The 21,617-nt window shown below is 44.4% G+C and overlaps 1 protein-coding gene across 1 annotated transcript in view; it reads right to left on the bottom strand.

Annotated features, from left to right (window-relative positions):
- The window catches only part of OTUD7A (OTU deubiquitinase 7A), a 372,333-nt gene that overhangs the window by 25,767 nt on the left and 324,949 nt on the right, over nucleotides 1-21,617 (bottom strand). The window contains exons 10-11 of the mRNA XM_043554863.1: nucleotides 5,304-5,431; nucleotides 3,214-3,363 (exon numbers count right to left, since the gene is read on the bottom strand). Of these exons, the coding sequence (XP_043410798.1) occupies nucleotides 3,214-3,363; nucleotides 5,304-5,431 (278 nt within the window). The remainder of the gene's footprint in view (nucleotides 1-3,213; nucleotides 3,364-5,303; nucleotides 5,432-21,617) is intronic.

Consider the following 21,617-nt stretch of genomic DNA (forward strand, 5'->3'; position numbering starts at 1 on the left):
CTCTCTCAAAAATAAATAAACATTAAAAAAATAATGGTGGAGCAGGGAAAAGCTGGGAGCCTGAATCCCTGAGAACATTTAGAGCTGCTGTGCCAGTCCTGGACCACCCACCTCAGGAAGGACCCCCTGTTAGAGAAGCAGCAGCAGCCCTTTCTCCTCTGAGCCCCTTACAGCCCAGTGCTATTCAGGACACATTTTCCTTTGGGGGCTTATAGTATGGCTTTCTGTGGCTGCTTCCATTTTCCTTGGCATTATAAGGGCCGAGAAGAGAGGCTGAGTCTGTTCCTTAGATGGGCTCCTGACCTCCTCTCAGCTTCTCCCCAACACCCCCAACCATCAGGTAACAACACATGAAATTCTAGGACCTGGTATTTGCAAAAAGGCCCCCCCCCTGCTGTAGGTCAGGAAAGGACAGCAGCACCGAGGCGCCCTGGGGTTGGCTTCCCCTGGTGATGGCTCCCTCAACAGGTTTTCTCTGTTCCTCCCACCTTTAGCAGGTCCTTTTGGGGAGACACAACACTAATGGTGGCCAGGAAGGGACGTATTCAAGACATTTAGGTTTATCTTTGAAGCAACACTGAAGGATCAGGAGACAGGACTGCCTTAGTGATAGGCAATGTTGTTTCCTAGATAAGACTCATGATGCCGCACAGCACAGAAGCAGCACCGCCTAGGCCTTTCCATGACCAATGGCACATTCCTTAAGCACAAGCTTGCTCTGCCACATCAGCACCACTCCTTCAGCAGCCTCGCACTTTTGCTCAGGCCTATTCTGTCCCCCTGGTACCAGCCTCCGGACATCACACACAGCCTCCAAGGCTACTTCTCACCCACCTCTCTCTTCTGTCTCTGTCTGTTCTTCCAAACTGGAATAATCGCTCTTTTCCTGAATGGCGCTTGTGCCTGCCTTGTGTACATCCTGCCTTGTACTGTGGTGTGGGGGAGTTGCCTGTCTCCTCTATAAGGTAGTGAGAGCCCTAAAGCAGGGATGCCACCATCTTTGGGGCTCCCAAACCTGGAAGTAACAGGTGCTTAACATACATTTACTGAACTAACCCTTGGCCCCCAAACAGATCCTGTGGAACCACTGAGCTTCAGGCTGATGGGAGGTATAGGGAGCAGAGCCACCTCTACCAGCACCCGTAAGCCTTACAAGGGTGACACAGGGATGTGTTGCTGCAAAACTTAAAGCCTCAGAGCCCACAAAGCATTTGTGTTCTCTCCAGATGTATGAGGGTTTGACATGCCACACACAAGTTACCCAGACTGGGCACAAGCTTCTGCTTGTGCAGAAGGTGACACTGCACAGGGGACCCTGGGTGGCTCAGTCAGTTGAACGTCCGACTTCGGCTTGGGTCATGGTCTCACAGTTTGTGGGTTCGGGCCCCACATCGGACTCTGTGCTGACAGTGTGAAGCCTGCTTCGGATCCTCTGTCTCCTCTCTCTGCGCCTCTCTCTCTCTCTCTCAAAAATAAACATTAAAAAAAAAAGAAGAAGGTGGCACTGTGGCACTTGACTTGCAGTGGGTCAAGGGGGCTGGATGGGGCCACAAGACATCAGTGGAGGTAGGACCCCCCTGCTCCACCCCCCCCCACCCCTGCTCAGAGGAGTAACCTAGTGGGTAGAGCTGCAGAAGCCTGTGTCACAGCAACACAGAACCAAGGATTGGGACCCAAACTCCTCTTTGGGAAAACCAAGTCATCAAAGGTGAAACCACAGTCACCTCTGCAACCATTCCCCTGAGAGAAGCTGAACCACAGCCCCACCTCATGCATCCTTTTATTGAAAGGCACCTGCATTTTCACCTTGAAACACCTCAAAGCAGCATCTGGAAGGCCTGGAGGAGCTCAATGTCTTCTGTATAAAACAGGACTGGGTGTCTGAGCCCCCTGTTCAGCAACCAGGGATGCCAGCCCTGAGACTTTTATCTTCCCTGACAGCAGAGAGTCTCCGGGGAGTCTGGATGGAGTGGCCTCGATCCTGGCTGGGATCCCAAGTCCTGAGAAAGGGCCCCCACATCGCCCAAGGGCTGTGGTAAGCTCTGAGGAGAGCTAAAACCCACAAAGGCCAAAAGGCTGACAGACAACAGAAAAGGCAAAGATGGCTCTCAGTCCTTCTTGGCTAAATACTGTTTTCCATGACCCAAATGAGATATCTGTCAATGATACGGAAAAATGATGTGATTTTCCCATTACAGCTGGCCACAACCCTGCTTTCCTTTTCCTTCCAGGAGTCACATCACTGCCTGGCTAGCCACCATGCATTTCTGGAGACCACACCCAAAGGCAGGGACCCTGAAACTGTCAGTCCTGCCTGTCCTTTAGTCTCTTGGGGATTCTCTGTCTAAAGCAGAAGCAGGATTGACAAGAGGAGGATGAGTTTCCCCCTCTCACTCAGCCAGCCACCAGTTAACATGAGAAAACAGCATCCATTCTAATCAGAATCCTGCCATTTCCGCAGCAAAAACACATATCACAGAGATGGAAGACAGGCTCCACATGAGCATCTGACCAGTGGTGGCCTGAAACTGTGCAGTGCACAGCTTGTGGGGCTGGCCTGGTGGGCCTGTCTGCAGCACTGAAACAACTACTTAGGGAAACAGCTGCAGCAATTTGAAAGAGAATATCAACCTTTTGATTCAAAAGCTTACTCTAGAGCAGAGGTTGGCAAAGTTTTTCCATAAAGCTCTACTTAGTAAATATTTTAGGCTCTGCAAGCCACATGGTTTCTGTGGCTGCTACTCAGTTTTGCCCCTGTAGTGCAAAGCAATAGCCACTGATAATATGTCAATGAATGAATATGGCTGTGTTCCACTAAAACTTTATTTACAAAAATAGGCAGTGGGGCCATAGTTTGCAGGCCCCTGCTCTAGGGACCTAAAGAGTTTACATCTAAGATGAATTATAAATGTTCATATAAAATGTACATAGATGTGAAAGGGAAAAACATTAAAGGCTATTTAAGTGTGGTAGGAATTATTAATTTGCTTTGTATTTGAAATTAAAAGTTGTCTTTGACATTGTTATTTCCAATGACATGTGCATTTGCAACATTTGCATGTGCATACTCATTTATCCATATACACACAAAATCCATTGTTACTAAATGTGCATGGGTGTGCTTCCCACAGACAACCCCACATTCTGCCTCCCCATGCCCTCCTGTGCCCACCCCTGCCCTGTACATTGTGTCTCAGGAAGCAGCAGGCATACCTTGTTCTCTTTGCTGATCTCTCTGCTCCATGGACACCAGGGCAGAGAAATGCGCTTGATCATAGGCAAGAACCAGAGGTGAGCAATGGCACCTGTTGGGAGGCACCTCCAAAGGCAGGTAAATCCCTCCAAATGGGATTGGAGCAAATGCTGTGGACAGAAATGGTGAGAGCATGTGGAGCCTGAAGAGGACCTAAGTGGCATCCCTTACCACCTTGCATGAGGTGGTGGGGCAGAAGGGAGGGTCATCAGCCTTAGATCATCAGCCACCCTTGGGCTGATGTTATCAAGGCAGTAAGCTAGGTGTTGCCCATCTGGTGATGGGTGAGAGAGCTCAGGTTCACAGGTACTAGGTGGATGAGACCTGGAGCCCCATGCATGTTCAGGGAACCCCTCACTCCCTCCTGCCTCCATGGCAGAGTCCTTCTTGCTCATCCTTATGCCTTGTCAGGCTGCACACTGGGGACAAAAGGGACAGGGCTGAAAGCTTTTCACTGTGATTTTCCCAGGGATGGCCTGCTGCCCTGAGACCTACACAGATGATCAAGAGCTCACAACAGTCAGCAGTGACATGCACTGAACACTGTCTGGAAATCCATGTTTTTCTGGATGAGCTTCTTCCTCTCCTTGTGTTCATTAAAGCATTTATATACAGAATGATATCTATGCTTCTCAAGAGCTTTCTTATTCTATATTTTGAGAAGCTCTTCTCTTGAGTCCAAAGGAACCAACCAGAAAACTCCAGCACCAAGTTGTGAGTCAGATGGGAAATGGGAGATGAGGATTGGCTTCTTTAGCAATTGGGACACAATCATGTTCATTTACTTACTCATCAAAGGGAGGGATGAGAGCCTAAACCCTCACTGAAACAGAACAACTTCTGGAAATATCTGCCCTGCTACAGCATCTACTTCTTAATAAGAACCTTGTCGCTCTTGGCCTTGGAGTCAGTGACTCACTCACTGTATTTCTGTGAGCTGAATGCAGGCAAAAATAGCTTCTGTGATGCTTTTGAGGAACTCTCAGGTTTCCTTCCACCAGCCCTGCTTTATCCACATTAGATTTAGTTGTGATTCTGCCCACGGGCTGAGAGGTGGGGTAGGCCCACTTGGAGAGGGCTGAGCCATTGAGCACAGGTAACATTGAAGGAAACATGGACCCAGCCTTGTGGGATCTGATGGGTACACGTCTATGTGCCCAGAGACCCCAGTGAGAGTCCTGGCTCTGTACCCAGAGAGAACAAACACCATGTTGCTGCCTGCACAGGGAAGGAGGTGGCACTGGTCAGGACCAATGTCCTTCCACTGTGACAACCATGGCCCCATTAGACTTCCTTTGGCAGTTGTGACTCAGCAAGAAGAGCCTTGTCCTAATTTGTAGGACACTCTGGAAGACCCATGACTTTTGTTAAGGCTCAGGTTTAAATTTAAGTTAGGCTGGGGGATATTCACTGTCTGGCATTTACCTGGCAAGGAGACCTTTTTGAGAAGTGACCAAAGGGAAACATGGCACCAAAAGGGACTGGCTTGTGCTAGTGGTGGAAGCAAAGGAAAAGTGAAAAGTCTGGGAGGGGCTGGACCTAGGAAGTTGTGCTGAGTGGCAGGGGCAGTTGCACAGGGGGTGACCTTCCTGGCCCACCTTCCCTGACCTCTCCTCTTTCCCTACTCTTTTGAGAGTGTGGCTGCCCTGTGAACTTTAAAAGTGGCCTTGCCACTTGCTTGGGCAGAAAGGCTGGAGGAAGGACCAGCTGCAGGCACCTACTGCCCTGGGTTGACCTGGTTTCTTCAAGGCTTTAGCCCTCAGGGCTTCATTCCAGCTGACACTCAGCCAGATTTCTCATGGCCACCTGCCATCGACACAAAGCATAGATGGCTGGGTGGATGGCCAGGAGTAAACCCTCCTGCCACTGGGAAAGAAAAAGAAACACATGAAATTGAGGAGAAATACTATAATCTTCATCTTCACAGAATAATGCTCTGTGGCCTTCTGGGAGCCTCAACTTGTACATTAGGCTGTCTCTTCCTTAATAGGGATGTTATGTTTTCTGGGTCATGAGTCCTACATGGCCGTTTTATTACGTATGAACTTACCTTCTCCACCTGAGTCCCTCAACATCGTATCTGCTACGACAACTATTGGTCTTCTTAATATGTGGGCGAGGACAAACACATGGAACTCCTCTAGACTCTCATACACGGGGTCCTCAGAGTTGTCCACACTAGGAAACAAAGCAAAGCAAGCCTGAGTTAGGGTTTGGGATGTCAGGGATGTTGAAGGCAGTATCTTCCATCCAGATCTTACCTCTATGGACCCTGCCTGTTGAGGCCCTCTGAAGCCACCTCCCTGCCATGCCATCCACTGATGGCAAAGACATAAGCCCCAGCACCTCACCCCACCCTGCATTGAGTGGTCTCAGGGGATGACAGGAAAGAAGCTGCCTGTGATGGCTGCTTGCCACCTTTAAGACAAGGTGGCAGAGGCACCCCACCCAGAGCACATGGCAACATGGGGGCTAGTTATCTGGGGCACTGAACAAGGATGCGGTGGGGGCTGGAGGGGTGGAGGCTTTCATTTTGGTCCATTACTATATCCAGCAGCTTGAGTTGAACCTTACCCATTAGGGGCACAGGTGTGCCTACACACATCAGGTGGGCTGGGAGGGAGGCATTGATACAAAGATCTGAGTGCCTTTCTAGGAAATAGTCCCCCTGACAGAAAAGGGAGTGAGAAGGTTGCCTGGGTTTCAATTCTCAGAGCAACAGGGGAGTGACCCTGAATGCCCAACCCAGGCTACTTGGATCCACTGGAGCCCACATGCCTGACTCATGTCTGAGGCTCAGAGAAAGAGCTGCCTCCAAGAAATTCTTTCACTTAGAACTCAGATATTGGGGCAGAAGACTGTAGCCTTGATGTCCTTCAACAACCAGGCCACCCCAAGCAAGGAAAGAGCCCAATGAGATGAGAAAGTCAGAGCTCACAGCTTGATGGGGCCTCTGTAGGATCTGTAGTGCTAGCCCAGGTGGCAGCATTGAGACAAGTCTCTCAGGTGGCACTTGGACTTCTTCCTGAGCACTTGGGGCATGCCCAGAATTAACTGAGGGAGGTCTGTGAGGACTGAAGCAGATGGGCCCAGAGCTAGCAAGTGAGGCTCTGTTGGAGAATCCAGGGTTGGGTAGCCTGAGGAAAGAGCTCTACATTTACAGCCCACAGCTTACTGCTTGAATGACTTAAATTTTTTTTTTAAATATAAATTTTTGAGAGAGAGAGAGAGCGAGAGAGAGAGCGAGCATGAGTGGGGGAGGGGCAGAGAAGGAGACAGAATCTGAAGCAGACTCCAGGCTATGAGCTGTTAGCATAGAGACCGACACGGGGCTCAGACCCACAAGCTGTGAGATCATGACCTGAGCTGAAGTCAGACTTTTAACCAACTGAGCCACCCAGGCGCCCCTGCTTGAGTTACTTCCAGAACAAAAACTAACTATTCAGGAATGCATCAATCACCTGGGAAGTTTCGTGGTTATTATTGCACATATATATTTTTTAAGTTTGTTTATTTTTGATGATTCAAAATACCTTACTTTTATACTTAAAAATATTTGGCAGCAACCAAAAGATGAAAAAAAGTTGCACATATAGTATAAATTACTTGTCGTTGTTTGGAATCATTTGAAAGTAAATTGCCCATCTGAAATCTTAACACCTTAGAAAAGTTTAGGCACACATCCTATGAACAGAACATTCTCCTACAGCACAGTCATCAAAATCAAGGGTATGTCCAATTACTAATACACTGATAGATCTAACCACCCTGACAGATCCCAATCTGCAAACTGCCCCCAAAATGCCTTTTAAATGAAGACTCCAGCATGCTGCTTTTAGTTGTGGTGTCTCTTTAGACTCCTTTGGTCTGGAACATGTCTCAGGGTTTCCTTGACTTTCACGACTTTGACACTTTTGAAGACTATGGGCCTGGTATTTTGTAGAATGTCCTTAGTCTGGGTTCATCTTTTCCCTGATGTGATCAGATTGTATTGAATTATGTTGTGTCCTCACAGCATCCTATCAGGTGGTCTGGGCCTTTGGGCTGTCCCATTATTGGTGATGTTGACTTGGGCCACTGCCTTCAGGCCACCTGCCAGGCTTCCCCCTACAGAGCTATTCATTTCTCCTCTGTAATTAATAAGAATTTTGTGGGGAGGAATTTCAAATCTGTGCACATAGCATACTCCTCACCAAATTTTTATGCATTTATTGATATCACTATGGATTTCTGGTTTCTATTTTATCCAATGAATTATAATCTATTAATGATTATTTTGATGTTCAGATGTGTCCTGATTGTGTTAGTGTGGCTCATTCAAGCTGTGTCCTTGTGACTCAGCCCCGTCATTGTTCAGAGTGCTTCCCTGACTTCTGACATAAGAATATGGTCCAGTTTCAGTTTCATCTTGTACCTTCTCTGTCTCAGCCCTGGATTCAGCCATTTCTCCAAGGAGGTTTTTTTTAATAGTGGATAATGGTGTGTAGAAGTCAAAATATGATCATCACTATTGGGATGTCACTGCTTCTAGACTCAGTGAATGGATATGTGTGTTTTATGTGCACTCATACATGTACACAGATACTTTCATCTCTCATCTCTAAGCTAACTTTGAGTCCATGGATACCTCCAATTCCAATATAACACCCCAAAGTTATTTCTACTCATAACTCCCTTCTCCAACAGTGAGAAACTTGGTTTCTATTAGTCTTAAACTCTTTTCCTTACTCGATCAATCTCTCCATATGTAAGAAACTCCACACCTCTGGTGCCACCCCACCCCCGAGTTGTCCTCTTCACCCTGCTGGCTCTGACACTCTGACTTTGATCCTCTGGTTCCTGCTGATGCCCTGCCTGCCCACTGCGGATACTCACCTTGCTTTGCCACACTGTATAGCTTTAGGGATGAATTTTTCAGGAAGGGAAGAGAAATGGAAAAGGAGTGTTTTATTTAAAAAAAAATTTTTTTTTTCAACGTTTATTTATTTTTGGGACAGAGAGAGACAGAGCATGAACGGGGGAGGGGCAGAGAGAGAGGGAGACACAGAATCGGAAACAGGCTCCAGGCTCTGAGCCATCAGCCCAGAGCCTGACACGGGGCTCGAACTCACAGACCGCGAGATCGTGACCTGGCTGAAGTCGGACGCTTAACCAACTGCGCCACCCAGGCGCCCCTGAAAAGGAGTGTTTTAAATACATATATACATGGTAAGTCTAAACACAATGCTCGTGGGTGTGCATTTAAAAATATCCCAGGTGATTATCCTGCCCAGCCATAGCTCAGAGGGAGGCTGCCAGGTGTGTGAGGTTCAAATGCTTCCATCAGCTGCTTGCTTGTCCCTGTCACACAGTAAGTGAGCAGGCAAGTGGACATTTGAACAAGATAGTAATTAGTAATGGACAGGAGGGAACAAAGAATTATAGCCTGCATACTCAGAAAAATATCCCAGTAAGAAATGTGGAGTGTCATTTCTTCCCTAATCCAGTGGATGGAGAGGTAAGCACTGGAAGGAGATGAGGCATCAGAGAGTCAGATATTAATGCTGAGAAGAAGAAATAGCAAGGTGATGGGTAGCTCTCTCAGCCCTGGGTTGTCAGTTGCACCTTCACTCCATGATCACTCTGGTGTCTGAATAGCTATGCAGAAGGGGCCTCACTGCAGCAACAGCACAAGGGCTGACCTAGTATGAGGCACCATTGTACTGCCACACCATTCTGTTCATGCAAAATTTAAAGTAGAGCCATTGTATTTCAAACTGAAAAACCAGCCAATATTTGCTGAGCACTTAGTATATGCTGGCATGATAAGAGGCACAGCAGAGGCCTTCAAGTGACATCTGTCCCTCTATCTGTCTGTTGAGCCATCCACACACATATCCATCTGTCCATCCATCCACCTGTCCGTATATGCCTATCCATCTACCAACCATCCATTCTTCCACCCATCTATCCATCCATCCATCCACCCATCCATTCACTTGCCTATCCATCCATCCACCCACCCATCTATCTGTCTGTCCATCCCTGGTTCTGTGCTAGGGCTGGAGCACAGAGTTGAGTCATGTTGGGAGAGGGTGATGGAGCAGAGCCTGGAGCACAGCGACCTTTCTTCACACTAGTTGAGTCAAAGATCAACTATGAACCTTCAGTGACCCAGAAGGCAGCAGAGAAGTTCCCAGCTGCACCCTGGAGGCAGCCTGAGAATCATAACATCCTTCCCTCCTTGCTTCCAGCTGCTTGCTTAAATGGTTTAGGGAGTGAATTTGAACTGGGAGTGGGTGGTAGTTCTTGCACTTACCCCTCAAGACCACTGCCATGCTCCAGTGGTTCTGGAGCCCCGGTGTCATTGTTCTGTTGAACGTAGGTTGAGAAAATCAGCTCAGCAACTCCTTAGGCTGTTCCATGGTGCAAATAGGATTTCTGGGACAGGACTTTGGAACTGTGACCTGCCTGTGTGAATTACTGGCATTGAGCCCACTGGCAAAAATCAGCTCTAGTGAAACCAATACTGAATATTCTCTTACACTTTTTACCTAGGGGCTTAACATCATATTTCTGTGAGCTCACTGAACAAATGCTAAACCTGGGATTGTAAACAGAATCTGGCCTTTGGGAAAAGAAATGTAAAAATCCCCAAAGCACTTAATTGGTGTTTGCTGGTAAGAAGGCTAACATGCAAATATAACTAATTCATTCTCAAAGAGACTGCATGCCCCAAGAACTTCCTAACGTGCTCTGTGATATAACACATGCACACTCATCACGTCTTCTTCAGTGTATACCTGGGAATAGAGAAGTCCTGAGAATAGGGCCACATCATCCACCCAGTGAAAACCCCTTGGGGATGACAACCAGGGAAGACACTGGGCTGGGAGCCTTCTTCAGGTAGGACCACAAAGCAAAGGTAGTGGAGTGAGGTCCAGGTGGTATCTCAGGCCACAGAAGGTGGTGGCAGGAGTGAAAAGTACAGTGCAGATTTGGAGGTGCCCTGGCTTACATGGTAGTCACAACCCTTGGAGACCACTCAGCAAGAGCCTGTGTCATGGACAAGGAAGCCAGTCTGGGAGGCTGGCAGGGTCTTGCCCAAGGGCAGTCATCAGATTACACGGAGGGGCAGCTTGGGCACAGCCCTCCTAGGACCGACACCCCCCTCCCCCGTGTGCCTCTCCCTCAGATAAGGTGACCACATCTCCCATTTTGCTCAGGAAAGTCCTGGTTTATGAATCTTGGGTGGATAGTACCCACCTCCCTCTCCAAAATGCACTAGCTTGGATGAGAAGTTGTATAGTCACCCCATTGATGGTGATGTAGTTATTGGTTTTTGGTGTGCCCTTCCATTTAAAGACATAAAATCAAAATATTTAGATTTTTACACATATACGCACTTCCCTCTACCTCTAGGTATAAGATGGGGCATTATGCTTGCTCTTCTGACACCTGCTTTTTCCTTAACAGTGCATCTCAGAGATGCCTTCAGTCCAGTATGTGGGGTCCTCCCCTTCTCCCAGCTGCGCAGGACTCCTCATGCATGTGCATCACCAGCAGCATTTCTGAGCGGTTGGACTCAAGCCTCTCTCCCAGGCAGGGCTTGGAGCCATGACAACACCTTTGATAAACTGGCATGTAGATGCAGGGGGCTAGAGATTAGGAGCCAGGGCTGAAGCCCTGATGTGAGCAGCTGAAGCCAGTCTGTGCCTGCTGTGAGCCTTTGCATCTGGCCAGGGGCTGTGTCTGACTAGAGGGCAGCTTCTCAAGAGATTTCCTAAGGCACAGTGTAGGCAGCAGGCGTTCTGCTAAGAGCTATGGCCTGGGAAGCTAAGACTGAAGAATGGCAGACACTCCCAGCACTTTGAAGGGGCCAAGTGGGTTTCAGGCTCTGACAAGAGCTTCTCAGCAGCAGCCAGGTGGCTTGGGGTTGAGGACTCATCTTACTGCTTGGAATTGATAACCTGGGGTCAGTCATGTGATGAATATTTACTGAGTATCTGTGAGGGGTGTAGCACTGTCATGTGTGTCTAGGGGTGGAAAAACTCAATTTACAGATGATCAAGGGGTGCCTGGGTGGCTCAGTTGGTTAAGCATCTGACTCTTGGGTCATGATCTCACAGTACATGAGTTTGAGCCCCTTGTTGGACTCTGTGCTGACAGTATGGAGTCTGCTGGGATTCTCTCTCTTCCTCTCTCTGTTCCTCCCCCACTTGTGTTCTCTCTCTCTCTCAAAATAAATAAATAAGCTTAAAAAACCCGGACAATCAAGTAAGAAACTGCCAGATATTAATAAACACAATGACAAAAGGTGGTTTCTATAGGTAGGAAGCTCCTGATAGATGAAAAGTTGACTTTAGTCTTATTTTTAATTAAGAAAGTCCTTAAAAATTTGACCTGGATTCTACATCTGCAAATGTGAGAACTCCTTGGGTGAACAAATGCTTTTTCTGCTTGGTTTGCTGGTGGAAGTCATAGAACTTTAAGGAATAGTCACAAGAAAGCTTCTTTTCTGATAAGAAGCCAACCCCTGGCTGTGGAGTGCCAGACTGGGGTGTGGGCCCCTTGCAGCAGGGAAACACCCCTTATTTTTCCTTAAAAGACTTAAATTCCTACCTCTGAGCCTGTGCATCATGAAATTTAGGATTCTAGGTATTTCTGGAAAAGGCCAATAAAAAAGAAATGCAGTAAACACACTACAAAGTTACATAAACATAACAATGAGATTGTAGAAACAACTTCAGAGGGAAAGCAGACTGAGAAACACACAAAAGTGGGGAACCAGGACACAAGATGCCCTGTGGGGGCTGCCCAGGTGTCCTCAGGCTCCCTTTTCTGTGTCTCTTTTTCTGTTTTAAGAGCTTGTCAGCTTCCACTTAACCTGTGTCATCAAATGGAGAACAAGTAAGCTTTTCTTTTATAAAAGGTTAAAGAACAAAAGTTATTTTTATTACAAATGTCAAGATAAGTTGTTAATTCCTGCTCTCTGTACCTGTTTTGCATTTGTTAAGAGTGTGGGTTTATGTTTTTGGTCAGTTCTAAGTTTGGATTCTGGCTCTCTCTTGTGGGCTGTGGGACTTTGGGAACTGACCTAATTTTTCTGAATCTCAGCTTCTGGATCTGTCATTTGCCATATTAATGACAGCTTCACAGCCCTGCTTGACACATAACATAATGTAACACATAAGTGTGTTCAGTAGATGACACGGCTCTAATTCCCACCTGCCAATGCTGTCCTTCCCTGATTCCTAGGACATCCAGATCCTTTGAGGTCAGAGCACCCTACTTTGGTTCCTAGTAGGCCAAAGGGGTGACTACTTGGACCTTCAAGGCTGGCCTTTGCTCCCTGCCTTCTAACAGGTCAGGTTTGGGTACTAGTATTACAGGACCTGGACAGGAATGTCTCCCCTGGGTGTGTGCGGGGGCACAAGTGGTCAGCTCTATGTGTGCTGCTCCTGGATCCGACTCTGTATGTACATACATAGCACAGCAATGAGTGACCAGCACTAAGCTGGGGTTGGAAGAGAATTAAAAAGAACCACTGGGTTTAGCTGTACCTCAAGATATTGCAGTCTGAATGAGGAGACAATATAAAACATATATGAGCCCTGGATGAGGCAGGGGCTCAGGACAGAATGACGTGCACAATAGTGCAACATTTCTCTGGGTAGAGCACAAACAAGTAGTACTTTAAAGAGACAGTGCAGAGGTGCTATATCCCCCAGTCCTCTGAGATGTGGGGTCACAGACACAATCCATGTTACCAGAGTTTAAAATACAATAAAATGCATATATCCTTTGACAAAGTAAACTTTGAGAGGCTTATAAACCCATTCTTCCTTTTCTTATCCCATAGACCACTTCTCACACAAAAATAGCTGAATCCCTTTCATGATCATTCCATTCTTTTTTTTTTTAAGTTTGTTTATTTATGTTGAGAAAGAGAGGGAGGCAGAGAGAAAGAATCCCAAGCAGGCTCCACACTATCAGTGCAGAGGCCAGTGCAGGGCTCAATCTCACAAACTGTGAGATCATGACCTGAGCCAAGATCAAAAGTTGAATGCTTAACTGACTGAGCCACCTAGGTTCCCCATGGTCATTCCATTATCAACATGCAAGTAAACAGGATGAAAATAGAAGCACCTAGAAATCTATGTCTTTAGGGTTATGACTTCCCAAAATTTGAATCAGAATGGCATTGTGGAGCTTCTGAGTTGCTGGTGAGATTGCAACAAAACACATAAAGCTTTAGGGGAGAACTTGGCGTATAAGTTACCCTGCGGGGGTCAAAGATGTTCCAGAACAAGAACACCGAATGGAAACATCAGTTCAAGAGAGTGCCCTTCCTAATGTTCTCCAAGTGAGGAAGACCGAGCATATCAAAGGGATTTCCTGCATGGAAAGCCCTGTCATTCATTCAGATTAGTTTTGATACAATGAGAATGTGTAAAAGTCTTGGCACAGGCCACTTAACCCCAACAGTAAGTGCTGGAGCACAATTGAATCTTCCCCAAATCATATAACTTGTCACAATGGATGTGGCAGAATTAGGATTAAGAAAATGCTCAACTGCTAACTTGATAGGAATGTCTTCTGATGTGTGTACACATGGAGGGGGCATGTGGGTAAGGAGCAGTGCGGACACAGGTTGCCAAGGCCCCTCTCAGCCTACCACATCCACCCCACATGCTCTGTTGATCTAGAACTCTTTCTGTTTCATCTCCTCTGCCACATTCAAACTCCAGTCTATACCTCATGTCTGATTCTTGCTGCCTGTGCAGATGAAGTAAGAACACTCCACCCCTTCTCTCCTCCTGAATACAATCCTCCCACTTGGAGAGAATGCACAGAGGAGTTACCGGAAGGTTGTGGAAAGTATATAGTAGCAAGTGGATTGGGGAAGAACACTAAATTTACATTTTTTAACCCTCTAGTGTTCCCAGATGTGAATGCAACACAGCTGAAACCCATGAGTAGACACTGGTGAGGGGGAAGAAGGTGTCCTCTAGTTTGGGAGTGAGAGTAGAAACTACTAAAGCTCAAGTAGAGCATAGAAACACCCATTTTTCTTCTCCTCTTTCTCTCATGCTCCAACTCTCAGAAGTTTCCTGCAGGCAGTAGCTGAGGCTACAACAGATGACTCTGAGAGCCAAAAATCTATGAGAGAGGAAACTTCCTCAATGATCAGTGGATCTGTGATGCCAAGAGGTTGGGCAGGGGGATCCCCTTTTTTTTAATTTTAATTTTTTTAATTTTTAAAATAATTTTTAAAAAATGTTTATTTTTGAGAGAGAGAGAGAGAGAGAGAGAGAATGGGCAGGGGAGGGGCAGAGGGAGAGAGGGGTGGGGGGACAGAGGATTGGAAGTGGGCTGGCAGAAGAGCTTGATGTGGGGCTCGAACTCAAGAACCATGAAATCATGACCCAAGCTGAAGTTGGATGCTTAACTGACTAAGCCACCCAGGTGTCCTCTCTCCCTCATTTTGTTTAGCATTTACCCCCTCTCTGTCCTCTGGCCATCTGACCCAGGATACAGGTGCAGTCTCAGAATTATATGGCAGAGTGCTGTAACTAAGGCCCTAGAATTCTGGCTGGAGGACAGAAAAGGGAGTCCCAGGCAACCAAAAAGTACCTGGAAGATTATGGAAAGGTAAAACTTGAGAAAACAACCTTGTGAGGTTATCTATTAACTCCTGGACTCCCCTCCCTCCCCCCAACCCCAAGTTGAGCATGTATAGGTTTGGTCCTAATCAGAATTCCAACGGCTCTGAGGACTGACTGAATGGATCATACCCAGGTCACAGACTGAGTAATGCAGCCGAATAGGACAACGAAGGCTTTGAAAACTGAACTGACATGGTAACCATACCCCAGTGAAGGCAGGTTGAACCCTATGGTATGAACCAATATGGTATGATATCAGGAAAACCAAATGGAAAGTTTAGAGCCCTCAAATACAATAAGTAGAATAAAGAAATTCACAGAATGGAATCAATACCAGATGGAGATGAAGGAAAAAGAGTCCATAAATTTGAAGGCAGATCAATAGAAATGATTCAGTCTGAAGATGAGAAGATTGAAAAACTGAGACCCTCAGTGACCTGTCAGACAATGCCAAATGTCTAACATTTATATCACCAGAGTCCCAGAAGAAGAGAAAGAGTACAGTACTCCACCCACTAAATGAAAGAAATAGTAATGGAAATCTTACTAAGTTGGGCAAAAATACAAATCTATAGATTCAAAAAGCTCAGAGAACTAAAGAAGACAAACCTCTAGAAATCCAGACACATCAAAATAAAATGTTATAATCTAAAGATGGAGAAAAACTTGTTGAAAGCAGCCAGAAAAAGGTGATACATTCAACAGAGAAACAATTATTTGAATGACTGCAAATTTCTCACCATGAACCATGGAAGAGAGATGGAGGGGGAGTAAAATTTCTGAAGTGCTGTAAGAAAAGAATGTTAAACTAGAATTCTGTACTCAATAGAAATATCCTCCAGGTATGAAGGTAAAATAAAGACATTCTCAAATGAAGGAAAAGTTAGAGAATTCATAAGCAGCAAATCTTTCTAAAAGAATTTAGGGAACATTTTCAGATAGAAAGAAAATGATACCAGAAGAAAAGCTGGAATGTCAAAAATGAAGGAAGAGCAACAGAAATGCTCATGATCTGCACAATATACTAGACAATTCCTTTATTCTTGAGTTCTTTAATATATATTTGAAGATTCACATAAAATTATAATATTGGCTTATGGGCTATTCAAGGTATGTAGATGTAACATATAATAAAATTATAACATAAGGGTTCTGAATGTCACTTGAAGTAATTTTCACTGGACGTAAAATATCAATTCCAAAAAAGATTGCTTAAGGAATGTATATTGCAATTTAAAACCATTTATGAAACATATAAAGAAACATAGTCAAAATCACAATAGTTAAATCAAGACTTTAAAAACACTGAAAAAAAGACCAGGAAGAACAGAGGAACAACAACAACAAACACATGGTGTACAGGGGAAATATGATAAAATGGAAGCTGTAAATTAAAGAAGAAAAACTCCCACATGATCATATTAACTTATGTAGAAAATTCTTTTGATAAAGTTCAACATTAATTAATTATAGAAACTTGCAACAAAAGGAGTAGAAGTAAACTTCCTCAGCCTGATAAAAGATACCTACAAAACCTTTATCATCATATTAATAAAGATTTCTAACATTGGTAACCAGGAAAGGATGTCCTCTCTTACCATGCATATTCAGCATGGTACTAGAAGTTCTAAGTAGTGCAATAAGTCAAGAAAAATAAAGGCATTACGGCTAGAAAGGAATAAAGAAAACTATCCCTACTCACAGATGATATGAATTTCTATGGAGAAAATCTGAAGGAATCTACAAAAAAATTCTCATAGATGTAATAAATGAGTGTAGTAATGTCACAGAATACAAAGCCAACACAAAAATCAATCACAATTCTATAACTAGCAATGTGCAATTGCAAACCTAAATTAAAACACACACACACACACACACACTCACACACAAGCACACACACTATCATTTATAGTAGCTCCAAATGAACTGCTCAGGTATAAACTGAATAAAACATGTATAGGACCTACATGCTAAAAGCTATAAAACACTGATTGAACAAAGCAAGAAAGATCTAGGGGTGCCTGGGTATCTCAGTCGGTTAAGGCTCTGACTCTTGACCTTGGCTCAGGTCATGATCTCATGGTTTGTGAGTTAGAGCCCTGTGTCGAGCTCTGCGCTGTCAGCATGGAGCCTGCTTGGGATTCTCTCTCTTTCCCTCTCTCTCTCTCTGCTCCAGCTCTGCATGTGTACATGCTCTCTTTCTCTCTCAAAATGAATGCACATTTTTTTTAAAAAAGATCTAAATAAATGGAGAGACATACTGTATCCCTCGAACACACAGAAAAAGATGTGTTAGAAGACTCAACATTGTAAAGATTTCCATCTTCCCAAATTCAGGTATAGATTTAATGCAATACTAATAAAAATGCCATTGGGATATTTTTCAGATACAGATAAGTGGATTCTACAAATTTATATGGGAAAGCAAAACAAAACAAAACAAAACAACCCCTCCCCCAAACTAAAAATATGAAAAAAGAAGACAGTTGGAGGAATGATGCTAATCAGTTTCAAGACTATTACAATGTAACACCGATTAAGAGGGTGATATTATCAAAAGATGGACACAAATTCCAGTGGAAAATAATAGAGAATCCAGAAAATAAATACATACAAAAATAACACCAATTATTTTTTGACAAATGTTAAAGGATTTTAATGACAAAAGGATAGTCTTTTCAACAAATGATATTGGAAAATTGAACATCTATATGTAAGTATACGAACCACTGATCTGTTCCCCATCCTGATAGTTTTAATTTTTTGGATAATGTCATATAAATGAAATCATACATACAGCACATAACTTTTTGAGATTTGACTTTTCATTCAGCAGAATGTCTGTGAGTTTCATGAAAGTTTTTGTGTGTATCAGTTTGTTTCTTTTTATTGATGAGTAGTATCCCATAATAAGAATGTAGCCCAATTCATTTATTAAAGGACATTTGAGTTTCCAGTTTTTTATGAATTTTGAATACAGCTGATATAAAGATCTTTGTGTGAACATGTTTTGATTTTTCTGGGGCAGATTTTCTCAACATTGGCACTACTGAAAAGTCTGTACCAGATAATTCTTTCTTTTGGGTAGCTGTCCTGTGCATTTTAGAATGCTTAGCAGTATCCTTGGCTTCTACCCATTAGATTCTAGCAGTACCTAGCCCACCCTACAGTTGTGACAACTAAAATTATCTCTAGATCTTGGCCAAATGTCACAGGGGGAGAATTACTCTTGGCTGAGAAACACTGCTCTAGGGTAAATACTTGGAATGGAATGGCTGGGTCATATGGCAAGTGCATGTTTAAATTTGTAAGAACCTGTCAAACTACATTTGAGAGTGGTTGTACCATTTTATATTGCCACCAACAATGTATGAGAATTCTATTTGTTCTGCATTTTCACCAGCACTTGGTATTGTCAGTACATTTTCTTTTTGACCTTCTAACACGTGTAGTGGGTTTTTCCATTTCCCTGATGGGATTCACATTATATTCTTAAAACTGAGAGGATCCTGGTTTATTCCCTGCCTCCCAGGTTATTCCCTCCCCTACACAAAATGTAGGGGTTGTGTTGAAAATTGCTTGGTAATAACTAATTGTAAATGCATTTAAGATAATTCCTCTCATTAATTCATTATTGACCTAATATTTACAAAGGTTTTAAACATTTGACAGATGAGTAAGGAGAGACTCAGAGAGCCTGAGTTGGAAAATGCCTTTCTGTACGTTCACAGAGCAGACAACTGATGGGTCAGGTTTAGTCTATTGTTAGTAAGGGCTGGGATTCAAATGGTGATTGCTTGAAGCACATCCTGTAATTGGACTAGAAAACAAAGAGATATTATTCCATTGCCCACAGAACTAAAGTTTCTGAAGGTAGAAAAAATCTAATTCTCCATAATAATGGAGACAGGTTTCTGAGCGAAGGGACAGGAAAAAAAAAAAAAACAGGGGACCTGGGAGGCAGAAGATCTGAGTTTGAACTATGGCTTTATAATTCAATGTCCTGGACAAATCATTTTCCATCCTGAATCCCAGTTTCCTCATATGTTGGATGAAAATTATAATTTTTATCTCACAAGTTTACTGTGATGGCAGAATGAGACTATATTCATAAAAATGCATGGCAAATGGAAGGCAATTAATAAATGTTAAGCTAATGAATAAATCTTTTTCAGAGCTTATAAAGATGAAGAAGTTGAATATATTTAGTCTTTGGATTTCATGTAATTGTTTCTCATCTCAAATTAGCCAACCTGAGCTGAATGCCAGAAAGCTGATTTCTTTCTGTCTGACTTTTTCTTTGATGATATCATTCATCTCCTGAATTTAAAGTTAGAATTTTATACCTAGCCAACCTATCCACCAAGAGTGAGGTAGAATAAACACAGATTCAGATATGCCAGGACTCAAAAGGTCTATCTGCAGTGCACTCTTTCTTAAGAAGGTACTGAGGCTTGTCCCAGTATATGCTCTAGAAAATCCCAGGGCTGTGACTCAGACATACCTGGGTCTATATTCTAGCTTCACCAGTAACTAACTGGAGACAAGTCAATTAATCTCTCCAAGCATTAGTTTCTTATTTTTTCTTATTTTTTAAATGTTTATTTATTTTTGAGAGAGAGAGAGAGACTGCGTTCTAGTAGGGGAGAGGCAGAGAGAGAGGGATACACCAATTCTGAAACAGGCTCCAGGTTCCAAGCTGTCAGCACAGAGCCTGCTGTGGGGCTCGAACTAATAAACCATGAGAGCATGACCTGAGCTTAACCAAGTGAGTCACCCAGGTGCCCCAAGTTTCCTAATTTATAAAATGAGGATAATGTGTGTAAGGCAGGTAGGTGCTCAGCACACATTCCTTCCTTCCTTCCTTTCTTCCTCAGCTATGCCCAGAACAATCCAATAAGCTGTTTTTGTTTGTTTGTGTGTGTGTGTGTGTGTGTGTGTGTTCCTTTCCTGCAGGACTAGGCTCTGGAGGTCAGGCCACAGAGTATAAAATGTAGTGACCTTGATGTGTAAACTAACAGGAGGGATTTGCTCCATAATCAGAGAGACTCCTTAAAGCCTCAAAGCCCTTAAGACTAAAAGAATTGAATTTCTAAGGGTGGAATATCAGACATTGAGATGAGCCAGTGGAAAGTCAGGGAGAGGGAACATATTTCAGATATCTAGGAAGGGCCCTTACAACATACCATAGAGGCAGCAGGTATGCCAATTTACAGAATAAGTGTGACGATGTCTTAATAAACATTACTTTTACTATTGTAAAAATATCCCTTTCCAAACACCTTTGAATCTGTGATTTTGTCACTCCATACCAAGAACATCTGAGTATGTAGCAGATTGCTTTAGTGGCTACAGATCCTTCCTGTGTACATTCCTGTGTACTTGTCCCTTTGCAATGTGACTTTGCCCCTCTTCCCTTCACGGGTGGAGTCTATCTCTCTGCCTTGAGGCTGGCTTGACCATGTGACTTGCTTTGGCCAATGGGACATTAGTACAGTGATGCAATCAGAAGCTTGAGAAGCACCAGCAAATCAGGGGCTGCCCTCTCTTCCTTGCCCTTAGACTGTATTGGGCAGTCTTGGACCTCCTCAAAGATAAAAATCCATGTGGACAGAGGCCCAGGGAGAGCTAGTTTTCAGCCTCAGAGCAGTGAATAAGACTATCTTGGACTATCTAGCCCCGCCCATACTAATTGCCAGATGACTTCTGCCCCACGAGTGGCACCAGGCAATTCCAGTGACCCCCAGAATATGAGGAAATCTGACTGGATGCTGTTCTAAGCCACTGTTAGAGTGGCTGTTCTGAGTTTTGGGGTGGTTTGCTATGCAACCATCAAAAACTGATACAACTGGCAGGGAAGTTACTACCAAGTGGATTTTACAGATGAACAGACGGAGGCTCAAAGAGTTTATGAGACATGTCCAAATCCACATGCCCAGCTTGGGACTATAACCCAGTGCATTTAAGTTTGGGTCTCTGGTCACGGTCCACCAAGCTCTTTTATTTGCTCTCCTTATGCAGTTGTCCTGAAACTAGATGAAGTAAGTACCCAGAGACCTTCACTAATAGCTGTCAGAGATTTTCATCACTTTCAGAACAAGTAACTGGGTTCTTCTGATCGCACACACCTCTTTTCTTGGAGTATGGTGTGGGGCTGCAGGTGCAAGAAGGTGATACGCAGCCAGATTTAGGGCAGAGTTATTTCCTTATTACCTCCCTGTCTTCCTTCTGGGGAGCATCCCTCTCCCCGTGCCCCTCATGAGGGCTCAAGCACCCAGGATGGCAACAATGATGATGGTTAGACAGGGCTATAAAAACCCCAGCAGCAGCCCTTTGGGAGGGTTGCATTTCAAGGGTGGTATCTCAGAGGGTCTCTGGAGCAGCAGCAGTAGCACAGGACATCTGATTTCTATTATTTTGGCCATGGAGAAATGGATACATTTTGATTTGAAAGCATCAGAGGGAATTCATTCTGTGGCTGTAAGTGTGCCCTGCTCAGAAGCACCTGGCTCTGCCTTGGTCTTGGCTCTTTACTATGCTTGCAAATATATGTCTGTGGATGGCATCATCTGTCTTGTGCATCTGAAGTTCAACAGGAAGCCCATACTCACCTTGCCTTCCTGGGGTCTTCAAGGGTGCCCTGCTCTGTGATCATGTACTCTGGGGCATCAGCCCTAAGCACCTTATCCATGGTGGCTATCTAGCTGGTAGCT

Source organism: Prionailurus bengalensis, chromosome B3, assembly GCF_016509475.1.
Source record: "Prionailurus bengalensis isolate Pbe53 chromosome B3, Fcat_Pben_1.1_paternal_pri, whole genome shotgun sequence".
NCBI lineage: Eukaryota > Metazoa > Chordata > Mammalia > Carnivora > Felidae > Prionailurus > Prionailurus bengalensis.